The sequence below is a fragment of the Lagenorhynchus albirostris genome, chromosome 1 (assembly GCF_949774975.1).
Source record: "Lagenorhynchus albirostris chromosome 1, mLagAlb1.1, whole genome shotgun sequence".
Classification (NCBI taxonomy): domain Eukaryota; kingdom Metazoa; phylum Chordata; class Mammalia; order Artiodactyla; family Delphinidae; genus Lagenorhynchus; species Lagenorhynchus albirostris.
The window spans coordinates 50,210,950-50,223,506 of NC_083095.1; the positions used below are offsets into that span (position 1 = coordinate 50,210,950).

At 38.4% G+C, this 12,557-nt stretch overlaps 1 protein-coding gene across 1 annotated transcript in view; it reads left to right on the forward strand.

Moving 5' to 3' along the window:
* The window catches only part of SOS2 (SOS Ras/Rho guanine nucleotide exchange factor 2), a 100,114-nt gene that overhangs the window by 30,634 nt on the left and 56,923 nt on the right, over window positions 1–12,557 (forward strand). Inside the window, exon 5 of the mRNA XM_060142866.1 lies at window positions 8,844–9,047. Coding sequence (XP_059998849.1) covers window positions 8,844–9,047 — 204 coding nt within the window. The remainder of the gene's footprint in view (window positions 1–8,843; window positions 9,048–12,557) is intronic.

Sequence of the window (12,557 nt, forward strand, 5' to 3'; positions counted from 1 at the left end):
TGTCACTTATACCTCTGTTTTTTTTATATATATATATATATATATATATATATATACATTTTTTTTTTTTTTGCGGTATGCGGGCCTCTCACTGCTGTGGCCTCTCCCGTTGTGGAGCACAGGCTCCGGACGCGCAGGCTCAGTGGCCATGGCTCACAGGCCTAGCCGCTCTGCGGCATGTGGGATCTTCCTGGACCAGGGCACGAACCCATGTCCCCCGCATCGGCAGGTGGACTCTCAACCACTGCGCCACCAGGGAAGCCCTATACCTTTGTTTTTTAATACATGATTATATTAGTGATTTTTGTAGTTACTGGTGTTGGAAGACAGAAAAATGGTGGCTTTACAGACTAACAATGATATTTTCAGGTTTTTTAGCATGTGACAGGATGAGAATCTCTTTTTTTCCAGCAAGAATTTTTTTACCTACAGGAAAAAATATCCAAAGCCTCAAACCAGTTTAAGAAAAGTAGTTTGAGTTTTGTATTTTAAGAAAGAGAATAAATACAGAATATTCAGATACGTTTAAGAAGTAATTTTGAAAAACATGCTTTGATTTCACAGCATGGGTCATTGGGGCACAGGTAGAGAGAAGACTTTGCCATGCCAGAGTTACTTCCTTTTGATAATTTTTTGTTACTTATCTTCTTTCTTCCTGGCTGTAAGCTACTGAGGAAAGAAATTGAGTCATTTCTTTATTTTCCTCTCTCCTCCTTTTCTTCCCTTCCCACTTTCCCTCCTTTTTATTTTACTTTTTAAATCAACATTTTTGAGTACCTCTTATGTGTCAGTCACTGTCCTGAGCATTGAAAATACAGCAGTGAACTAATCAGCAATCCCTGTGTTAGAAGGAGTTTATTTTAGTGGGAAATAAAAGTATTATAACCAAATAATGGCAGCACAATGTAATTAAAACTATTATACAAATAAATCAAAGGTGGTGGAGAAAGTGAGTAACTCTGGCATAGGGGGGACCAGGAACATTTCATAGAGAAGATACCTGAACTAGACCTCTAAGGGTGAATTACCCCAGGACCTGGCACATGCCAGTGGTTCTCCACTTTGCACATCAGAATTACCAGAAAGCTTGTAGAGAATACTGATGCCTGCATTCACCCCCAGAGCTGATTTACTTGGCCTGGGATGGGCCTCTAAGCCTCAGAATTTTCAAAATTTTTGAAACTGTCACAGGTGATTCTGATGTGCAGTTATGATTGAGTGATTGTACTATGCCGTAGTCCCAAAAATGATTTTTCACTTAAATTTCATAGTAGAAATTCTTTGCTATTTCTATTTTGACTTCTGAAAAAATGAAAAAAATGATTACATGGTTTTTTTAACTTTGTTTCTAGCTCAGACTTTTAGAAAAGTTGTATGTACAATAAAAATACTCCCCTGTACCCTAAACCCCTTGAGAGTAGGTTGCCAACATAGTTTAGTGTGTCCTACAAACAAAAACATTTTCCTGCATAACCACGGTATGACAATCAAAATCCAGGAAATGAACGTGGATACATTATATTATGTAATCCTTAGACCCCGTTCAAGTTTTGCCACTTGTCCCGGTGATGTCCTTTAGAGCAAAATGATCCAGTTCAGAATCATGTGCTGTGTCTAGTAGTCATGCATCTTTTTTCTCCTTGTTCATTCTGGAACAGTTCTTCATTCTTCCTTAACTTTTATGACCGTGACGTTTTTAAGGATTATACCTGTTAATGTTTAAAATGCCCCTTCTTTTAGTTTTTTCTGATGTTTTCTCTTGATAAGATTTAGGTTATGGATCTGTGGCAGGAATATCATAGGAGTTCTTCTCATTGCATTTTCTTACACGACATACAATTTCACTGTATCCCATTACTAGTGATAGTCACTTTGATCACTTGATTAAGGGTTCATCCTCTACGCTTCTCTATTTTAAAGGACTCCTTTCCCTTTTGTAATTAATAAATATTTTGTGGAATATTTTAAGGCTATGTAAATATATTGTTCCTCATCACAGGTTAAATTTATTTATTTTGTTTATTTTAATATGGACTCATTGATTCTTATTCAGTGGAACATAACCTGTCACTTCATTATTTAATATTCAGATTGTCTCAGATTTGGCCAATGGGAACTCCTTCAATTTTGCTTCTCTGTCCCTATCATTCTTTGAACACATTCTTTTGACACAAGACGCTCCAGGTTCAACTTGTTCTTTACCTGCTGCTCAAGCCTGGAATTAGTTGGTTTCTAAAAAATCCTGGTTCCTTTTAGGGAGAATGGTATTTAGAAACCAAGATCTTCGTGCTAGATGAGCTCGTTGATATTGGAGTGTCACTGCTCTGGTCTCTTAGAAGGCAGAATTAGGGAGTGTGTGTGTGTGTTTTTGTGTATACATATATACATACACATCTATATTTATTTCTCATCTATCTTTATATAAGTTCACAGATCTCTTCAATCCACATTCAACACCACAGGATTCATTTTAGCCTCCCCTTTTTACACTTGTAACTCCCTTATCTGATAGTGAGAAACCTGGCTCCTGTTTTTCTTAATACATTTATTTATTTGATCAATCCTTCTGTATGTGACCAGTCTCCCAGCAGGCCTCTCTCCCCCCCGCTTATGTAGGCACCCTATTTTGGCATAGAAACCCTTCTTCTCTGTGTGCATTCTCCATACTCCACTCAAGTTCTGACAATCCCATGTTGCACCACTGCTGCTGCTGGTCCACCTTCCCGTGCAAATACCCTTCTTATCCACGAGGGCTCCAGCACCGTGAATCAAGCTGCCCTATCATATGCATAGTCTCTTTACTCCGAATGATCTCTAATGTCTTGTGCCAGGTTGTGAGCCCCCGCCCCCCGCCCCCAGTAAACACCCTCCCTACTCCTCTCAGGAGCTAGCACGCTGAGGCGGGCCCCCTCAGCTTTTCCTCACACCCTCGTGTAGGGATTCCTACCTTATTTGCCCTATTCCTCCCCTCCCCCTGCCCTCAAACAGTGGCCTTGTACAGGATTATTGAGGGACTGTGGGAAGGAGAGACTTTATTCCATATCTGAGTCAGTTACCTTTTCCATGACTCTTTTTAAAGGCGAAAGTAGTTAAATTCTAAACAATTACACTGTCTCAGAATTACAAGAGACCAATCCACACAGGTTTATCACAGGATATTGAATATATCAATAGTTCCCTGTGCTATACAGTATGACCTTGTTGTTTATCCATACTATGTACAATAGTTTGCATCTGAATTTCCTATTAACTTTCATTCACTAATTAGAATCTCTCTTCTGGACTACATTAGATAAGACCAAACTGTTTTTCAGAATAAGTCATTCTGTTATTTAAAGCTTTTTTCCATGTACTAAATTTTTACCTTTTGAGACTTTGAAAACCAATCTTTTTGTGACATGATTTTCAGATCTCATTATTGCATTGCTCTTACACTGATTTCTAAAACTAAAGACGACAGTCTAGATTTGGTCTGACCAACACAGAGTACAATGAAAGGCTCACCTCCTTTATTCTATATGCTGTTCTTTTATAATTTCAGCATTAACTTTTTTGGGCACACATATCACTCTGTTTGCTTAATGAATTTGCAGATGTTTCAGCTCCCTGGGACTTTCCACATGAGATACTCTTATATCTTTGATTTCTTACAGCTTGTGCTGTTGATATTTTTTCATCTAAATTTGAACTCAAGTTTTTCTCTATAAAACCGTAATGTTACTGAGACTATGCTCTAGCATATCAAGATACTATAAAAATCGAATTTTGTCACTCATCATTGTAGATATCATACCAGCTTTTTGTAATATATGTCAGTCTGAGAAACTTAGTTTGTTTTAGTTGGAATTATTTGTTAAAAATATTGGAAAAGTTTAAGAGATGAGACTTCTCATGTATGTTATTAGAGGCATCCTTCCAGGTTAATAAATGACCACTTTTTTTCACTATGGCCTTTTCGTCAGTTACTGTTTTACCTCTTTGTCTAATTCAGGGGTCAGCAAACTTTACCTGTAAAGGACCAGATGGCTGGCTGAATATTTTAGGCTTTGTAGGCTATACGTCTTTCTTAGAACTACTCATCTTTGCCTTTGTAGCAGAAAGGAAGCCATAAACCAATGAGTGTGGGCTGCGTTCTAGTAAAACTTTATTTACATAAAGGGCAGTGGGCTCACTGTGGCCTATGGGCTGTAGTTTGCCCATCCTTTTCTTTTCTTTCTTTTTCTTTAACATTTATTTATTTGGCTGAGCCAGGTCTTACTTGCAGCATGCTGGGTCTTTGTTGCCGCCTGCGGGCTCTTAGTTGCAGCATGCTGGATCTAGTTCCCTGACCAGGGATTGAACCCGGGCCCCCTGCATTGGGAGTGCAGAGTCGTAACCACTGGATCACCAGGGAAGTCCCCTGCCCATCTTTTTCTACTGTGATTCCAAGTTTGTCATGAGAGACTGTCCTAGGTTTAGCTAAGATACAGATGACTTTATTTGTGGGACTAGTCATGTGAATGGATTAATGAGATTAGTGTGACATGGTGTGGTCTTAGTAAATCTAAACTGATTTCCTGTGATCACTATTTCAAGAGCTCACAAACCATCTGTTTAATAAACAAATAACAAATAAATGCTTTCTAGGAATCTGTGTAATTTCCTAGACAAGGTCGTATAATTTGATAGAGAACTTGAGAACCAGCCTTTTTTCTACACTTAAAAATAAAAGCAGCATTTGACTATATGATGTATTCAGGCACATCAAAGATTGCTGAGAATAGTTAGATGGTCATAGGAAGGAATTTTAGAGCTCAACCCCTAATATACTTGTAACTATTAAGGAAAATAATATTCAGACTGGAAAAATAGAACATACATGCTTAAGAGGAAAATTCATGTTTAAGAAAGGCAAGAGAGAGTAAGAGAGCACAGAGCTGCTCTGAAGAAGTTTATTTCTGTGAGCCCAGATGTTATAGAAGTTGAGTTCTTCTGTATTTTTTCTTTTGTTGTAATATTACTCCATCTGTTCCAAGAACCAATTCTCCTTTATTATTCTTGTTTGGAACATGACCAAAAAAATGCTTTTATTGTCCTAACGTTTATTCTGATCTTTAACTCACTTGGGCTTTAGCCTTTCGTTACAAGTCTAACAGTTTACAAACATAAAATGCATAACATAAAATGCTTTTTTAAAAAAATATATATATATATTTATTTATGGCTGCGTTGGGTCTTCATTGCTGCGTGTGGGCTTTCTCTAGTTGCGGCGAGCAGAGGCTACTCTTTGTTGTGGTGCACGGGCTTCTCATTGTGGTGGCTTCTCTTGTTGCACAGCGTGGGCTCTAGGCACGCAGCCTTCAGTAGTTGTGGCGCGCGGGCTCAGTAGCTGTGGCACACTGGCTTAATTGCTCCACGGCATGTGGGGTCTTCCCAGACCAGAGCTCGAACCCGTGTCTCCTGCATTGGCAGACAGATTCTTAACCACTGCGCCACCAGGGAAGCCCTACATATATGCTCTTTAAGTAAGTATCTTTTGTGCATTTACTGTGTATCAAATGCTGTGGATTTTAAGATGAAATCATGGCTCTTATCCTTAGAAATGTCAATATAAATTAGGTGCTTATATAGAAAAGAGAGAGAATTGCTAATGGAGGACTGAAGCCAATGGAAAAGATTTTTTTTTTTTTTTTTTTTTTTGCGGTACGCGGGCCTCTCCCGTTGCGGAGCACAGGCTCCGGACGCGCAGGCTCAGCGGCTATGGCTCACGGGCCTAGCCGCTCTGCGGCACGTGGGATCTTCCCGGACCGGGGCACGAACCCACGTCCCCTGCATCGGCAGGCGGACTCTCAACCACTGCGCCACCAGGGAAGCCCTGGAAAAGATTTTGATAGAGTTCAGGGAGAGTTGGGAAAAGCTATACAAAGACAATTATATTTTAGCTAAGTGATGAAAATGGCTATGGATTTATCAGATGAATAAATGTGAGGGTTGGAAGGAAAGAGAAGTAGGAGCAGACATTCTAGACAGGAGAATAGAAGGAACTGATGAGATTTAAGAGCTGTTTCTGAGTTGGAGTTAACAGGATTTGGGGACTGATTTGGTGTGGAAGTTGGAGACGTGTTAAGTCTAGGGTAGTGACAAGTTTTCTAGCTATGACAGCCAAGGAGATGATGCTGTGATTAGTGATTCTGAAGTAGAGTGTACATGTATAGGTTTGTCAGACAGAGATATCTAGCAAGCTTCTGGTAACACTTGCCTAGGGTCCAAAGAGATGCTGAGATAAATGTTTAGGGAGTTATTATCTAGTAACTGAAAATCGTTTAAGAAGATGAGCTCACTCAGGAGGAAGTATAGTAGATGTTTCAGATTGGTGGCCTGATAGTGAATAAGGACTCCAGGTTTATTTCTTAAAATTTTGAATTATTTGCAGTCTGTTTATATTTACAAATATGAAAATTCTTCATAAAATCTATATTCCAGACTCTTCTTGAGAAAAGAAAATGCCTGACAGAATATTTGGCATTGAACAGTGCCTTTCTTCTTTAGGTGCATGCACCTTCTAGTTTGCCACATTCCCCATCACCTCTTCTTATGTATTAACATGATATTATCTACCTGACTCCTATAGCATTTACATTCGGGATTTTGGGTGTTGTGTGACCAAAACAGTTCCAAAAATGGAACCCTGCAGTGGATGTTGGAAAAGGTGAGTAGTAGAGAAGGAGGCCTCACTGACCGAATGGTGTATGAGAAGCCAAGGGAAGAGAAAGTTTTAAGAAGTTCTGGTCAGCTGTGTTAATAACTAGAGAAAACAAAAAGATATTTAAAGGTCAGTAGTGAGAGCAGTTTCAATAGAGTAGTGAGCTTGAGAAGTAAGAAATTAGAGCAAGTACAGACTACTTTAAAAGTATCTCTGGTGGGGAAGAGAAGACTGTTCTGTGTCATACCTTCTGTTCTGTCTGCTTAAAATCAGATTTCATTAGCTAATTCTCTGTGCAGCCCCAGTGGTTTCTTCAAAGGTCTAATGTGGCTGGGAATCAGAGGTAATGATGGCAGGAGGGTAAGTTTCGTGGAGGGGTGGGCAATGAGGAGCAGATGGATTTTAAAATATCACAGGAGATGAGGCTAGGGAAGTGGGCTGGGATTAGATTGTGAATGGCCTTTATCTTCATGAAATTAGAATTGTGTGCTGAAAGCAATGAAATCCAGTGTCGTTGAAAATGGGGCTGGGAAGAAACCAGTGGCAGGGAGATCATATTGTAAGACCTTTTAATAGATGTGATTGCTTAATAGTCTGATTTGAAGCATGGAGGGGAATGGAGAGAATTGACCAGATTTAAGAAATATTTTTGAGTTAGATTTAAAAGAAGATCAGGAGGGCAGGGTTCATGTTTATTTTGCATATTGCTGTGTCTTACTAACATCTGGCACAATTTCTGGTGATCAATAGATGTTTTTGAGAATGAATGAATGAATATCTCATACTGTATTGTTAGAATTTCCTCTCATCCCCTTGAAATTGTTTTACTTTCTGGAGCTTCCTTTTTGGGATTGTGCCTTTTTTTTCCCCTAAACTCTAAGAAAGTAGTTTTCAGTCAGTCTGGAGTATATAATTAAGTAGGTCCAATTTTTCTTTTCTTTTAAAACTATTTTTAATTCTAAGAAGTATGGTCACCTTTTTCCTATTGCTTTTGATATACAGCTAGTTCTTGCCTGTTGGTTGACTTAAAAACATAGTAGCAATCTTCACTATTTTCTGAAAGGGGAAATCGTCACTATAGCAATTTAAGCATTTGTAGAGTGCTTGATTTTTTTTTTTAAGATTTATATATTATTTATTTATTTTTGGCTGCGTTGGGTCTTAGTTGTGGCACATGGGATTTTCATTGAGGCATGTGGAATCTTTCGTTGTGGTGTGCAGGTTTTCTCTCTCTAGTTGTGACGCGCAGACTCTGTAGCTATGGTGCGTGGGTTCCAGAGCACGTGGGCTCTGTAGTTTTACGGCACGTGGGCGCTAGTTGAGGCGGGCAAGCTCAGCAGTTGTGGCACATGGGCTTAGTAGCCCCGCGGCATGTGGGGTTTTAGTTCCCTGACCAGGGATGGAACTGCATCCCCTGCATTGTAAGGCGAATTCTTTACCACTGGACCACCAGGGGAAGTTCCAGGAGATGCTTGATTTTAACAAATGAACTTAATAGCAGTTGTTGATGTAGTGAATATGCATCAGAAAAGCATCACGCTGTTAATACATTTTGCGTATCATTTCACTTTTCTCCTTTAAACTCTACTCAAGTGCACATAAGCATCCTTACAGTAGGACAAAAAGCTACCATTTTGAATGCCTACTGTTTGCCAGACCTAATAGTATGCGTTTTATGTCCATTACTTCATTGAATTCTTTGATCAGTTACATTTTACAGATAAGGGATCTGACTTTCAAAAGAATAAATAACTTGTCTGTAATCACAGGTAAGTAGTAGAACTGGAATTTTGGTTCAGATTATTGTTCTCCAAATGTGTGCTCTTTTTGCTATTATATATTTTATGTTTATGTGTGCGTATGTACCTGTATTTATATACACACAGACATACATGTATATATGTACATATATGTGTATATATATTTCACTATTAGATTTATCTTATTTTCATAAATATTTATTTCTCCATATCCAGTTTCATTTGAACGTTATCTCACTTCAACTTTTCATATTTCTCTTATTTTGGATTTTCTCTTACAATTTTAGCCTGTAATACACACAACTCTCATTGTTTAATAATGTTTTAATTCCAAGTACTTTGAGATGGTCTTATAACAGTAAGGAAAATAAGTTTATCCATTACTGATTTATATTTCTTAGGTTTTGATGGACATGTTTGATCAAGATGACATAGGCTTGGTTTCTCTTTGTGAAGATGAACCTAGTTCTTCAGGTGAATTAAACTACTATGACCTCGTCAGAACTGAAATTGCAGAAGAAAGACAGTATCTACGGGAACTAAATATGATCATAAAAGTGTTTCGAGAAGCTTTTCTTTCTGACAGAGACCTGTTTAAACCTTCTGTAAGTACCTTTTTGGGTTTGAAATTCTGTCTACCCCAAAAAGTCATATAGTAGCTTAAAATCATAAATAGTAACTTCATATACTTTATGAGTATGTAGAAAAAATATTGTTTTATATAGTATTGTGGGGTTGTTTAGCTTTGTCTATTTTTCATTTTTTTCAGATTTTTTGTTGAAGTATAGTTGATATACAATATTATATGAATTAAAGGTGTACAACATAGTGATTCACAAGTTTTAAAGGTTATACTCCATTTATAGTTATTATAAAATATTGGCTATATTCCCCAGGTTGTGCAATATGGTAAGTCCCCTACATACATACCTTCAAGTTGCAAACTTTCAAAGATGCAAACATGCCCCTGTATGCCAGCTGTTGTACTGTACTACTGTACTTTTCAAGGTACTGTACTGTAAGATTAAAAATGTTTTCTTTATATTTTGTGTTTGTTTTTTATGTATTATTTGTGTGAAAAGTATTATAAACCTATTACAGTCCCGTACTGTATAGCCGATTTTGTTAGTTCGGTACCTAGGCTGACTTTGTTGGACTTATGAACAAATTGGACTTACGAACCTGCTCTCGGAATGGAACTCGTTTGTATGTAGGGGAACTGCTGTACATCCTTGTAGCCTATCTTACACCCAGTAATTTTTACCTCCCACTCCCTCACCCAATATTGCCACCCACACCCTCTGGTAACCACTAGTTTGTTCTCTTTATCTGTGAGTCTGCTTCTTTTTTGTTATATTCACTAGTTTGTTGTATTTTTTAGATTCCGCATATACTTGATATTTGTCTTTCTCTGTCTGACTTAATTCATTTAGCCCTCCAAGTCCATCCATGTTGCTGCAGATGGCAATATTTCATTTTTTTTCTTATGGCTGAGCAGTATTCCATTGTGTATATATACCACATCTTCTTTATCCATTCATCTGTTGAGGGACACTTACGTTGCTTCCATATCTTGGCAGTTGTAAATAATGCTGCTATGAACATTGGGGATATTGTGTGTTTTTTAATATGTGAATTGTTATACAAATATATAATAAGTGCAGTGACAATGAAAATTAGACACAAAATTAGGGGGATTACACTGGAATAAAATCTTTTTCGGGCTTCCCTGGTGGCTCAGTGGTTAAGAATCCACCTGCCAGTGCAAGGGACACGGGTTCGAGCCCTGGTCCGGGAAGATCCCACATGCCACGGAGCAACTAAGCCCGTGCGCCACAACTACTGAGCCTGTGCTCTAGAGCCCGTGAGCCACAACTAGTGAGCCCACGCACCCTAGAGCCCATGCTCTGCAACAAGAAAAGCCACCGCAACGAAGAATAGCCCCCGCTTGCCACAACTAGAGAAAACCCGCACGCAGCAACGAAGACCCAACACAGCCAAAAATAAAAAATTTTAAAAATAAAAGATCTTTTTCTGCTGTGCAGTATTTGAGATTTATAGTCATTCATTTGAAGATGGTGAAAGAAATGTATGGTCTAGAGAAGAAAGACTTATGCTTTTTCCTGTCTTTTGGTAAGTACTTTCGGGTGTAGTTTAAAGTTTTACTAGTGGAACTTTTGAAGAATAAAAGTTTATACAGAATGTCAAATAAGCAAAGGCAGAGCTCCACTGTTGAAAGACAGCGTAGGAATGGGGTGAGTAGGATGGGGATCCAGGGAGACTTGTCCATGTTTTTCCTACCTCTCTAGGTTCTGAAGTCCACTGTAAGGAATCTAGCTAGACAAATACTGTTTTGTGGGGAGGGTGGGGGTTAAATTTAGATTTATTTTTCTTTCCTTCATTTCTCATGTGATCTATTTTTTCTTAGATGTCTGTCTTTCACTTTATTTTTTTAATGACTTTAAAAATTTTTATTTATATTTTTTATTTTTGGCTGCATTGGGTCTTCGTTGCCGCGTGCAGGCTTTCTCAAGTTGCAGCGAGCGGAGGCTACTCTTTGTTGTGGTGCACAGGCTTCTCATTGCGGTGGCTCCTCTTGTTGAGGAGCACAGGCTCTAGGTGCACGGGCTTCAGTAGTTGTGGCGCACGGGCTTAGTTGCTCCGCAGCATGTGGGATCTTCCCGGACCAGGGCTTAAACCCGTGTCCCCTGCATTGGCAGGCGGATTCTTAACCACTGTGCCACCAGGGAAGTCCCTGAGTGTCTTTCACTTTAAATATTTGGCTTTTCTCTTACTTCCTGACTTCCTCCACCAAATAACTATTACATGGGTTAATAGAAGTGATGCTCAGACACAGCTGGCCGAGTGCTTAAGATTAGGAACTGATTTAGCTTTTTTTTCTTTTTAAAACATTTATTTATTTATTTGGTTGCACTGGGTCTTTGTTGTGGCATGTGGGATCTTTTAGTTTCAGCATGTGGGATCTTTAGTTGTGGCATGTGAACTCTTAGTTGCGGCACATGGGATTTAGTTCCCTGACCAGGGATTGAACCCGGCCCCCTGCATTGGGAGCATGCAGTCTTAGCCACTGGACTGCCAGGGAAGTCCCTGATTTAACTTTTTCATTCTTAAGGTGTTTTTAATTGGCTTTTATCCTTTTTTAAAAAATGCATATTTAGTTTAACATTTGATAATAACTCCTACTGGACACACTGCCTTAAGTAGTCAACATTTTATGTTTTTTAAAGTACTCTCCTATTTTGTGTGACCCTTAACAATTCTCTGAGATAGGTAGGACAGGTATTATCATTTCTAGCTTACCGGTGAGGAAATTGACATAAAATAGTTATGATAAGTTATGGAGGTTGAACTTGAATTTTGGTTCTTTTATACCACAGTATAATTGGGTTTTGTCTATAGTGGTGTGAAAAATTAAAAGCTTAACAAATGCTGTTAGCTAATAACAATTGCTGCTAGCTAATACTATCCTCGTTGCCATTTCTGTGTCCTGTCAGTTTTCATTCCTCAGGAATTAATTTTTATGGGTCTCTTTTCACTGAATTTGTGCTGATTTGATAGAAAATTTTTATTATAATACTGAAGGGTCAAGAGAAAGAGAGAATCCCTTTTCTCTATATCTACTATATTTTTTCAGCATAGATGAGACTGTAAACTTTTGAAATAAAGGCCATCTAAGGTCAGAGCATAGAACTCAGTAAATATTTGATAAAAGAATGAATGACTCTTGGTCTTAATTTACTCCTTTGGGCCCTACTCCTATGTTTTCAGAAAGCTCACATTTGTGGAAGGCCTAATATATGCCAGGAGCATTTTATAGAAATCATCTCATTTAATCCTCTTAAGAACTTTATGGGTAGGTATTAATATACCAGCTGTGTGACCCTGGGCAAATTACTTAACTGCTCTGTGCCTGTTTCCTCATTCATAAAATGAGGATGATGATAGTATCTATCTAATAAGGCTGTTTTGAAATTACATGTCAAGTAATCAATACTTACAGTAGTGCCTGGAACATAATAACAAGAAATGTAAACTGTTATAATTGTCATTATTGTCCTAATCCAGGGTCACTCATCTAGCAAGTAGTGGGGCCG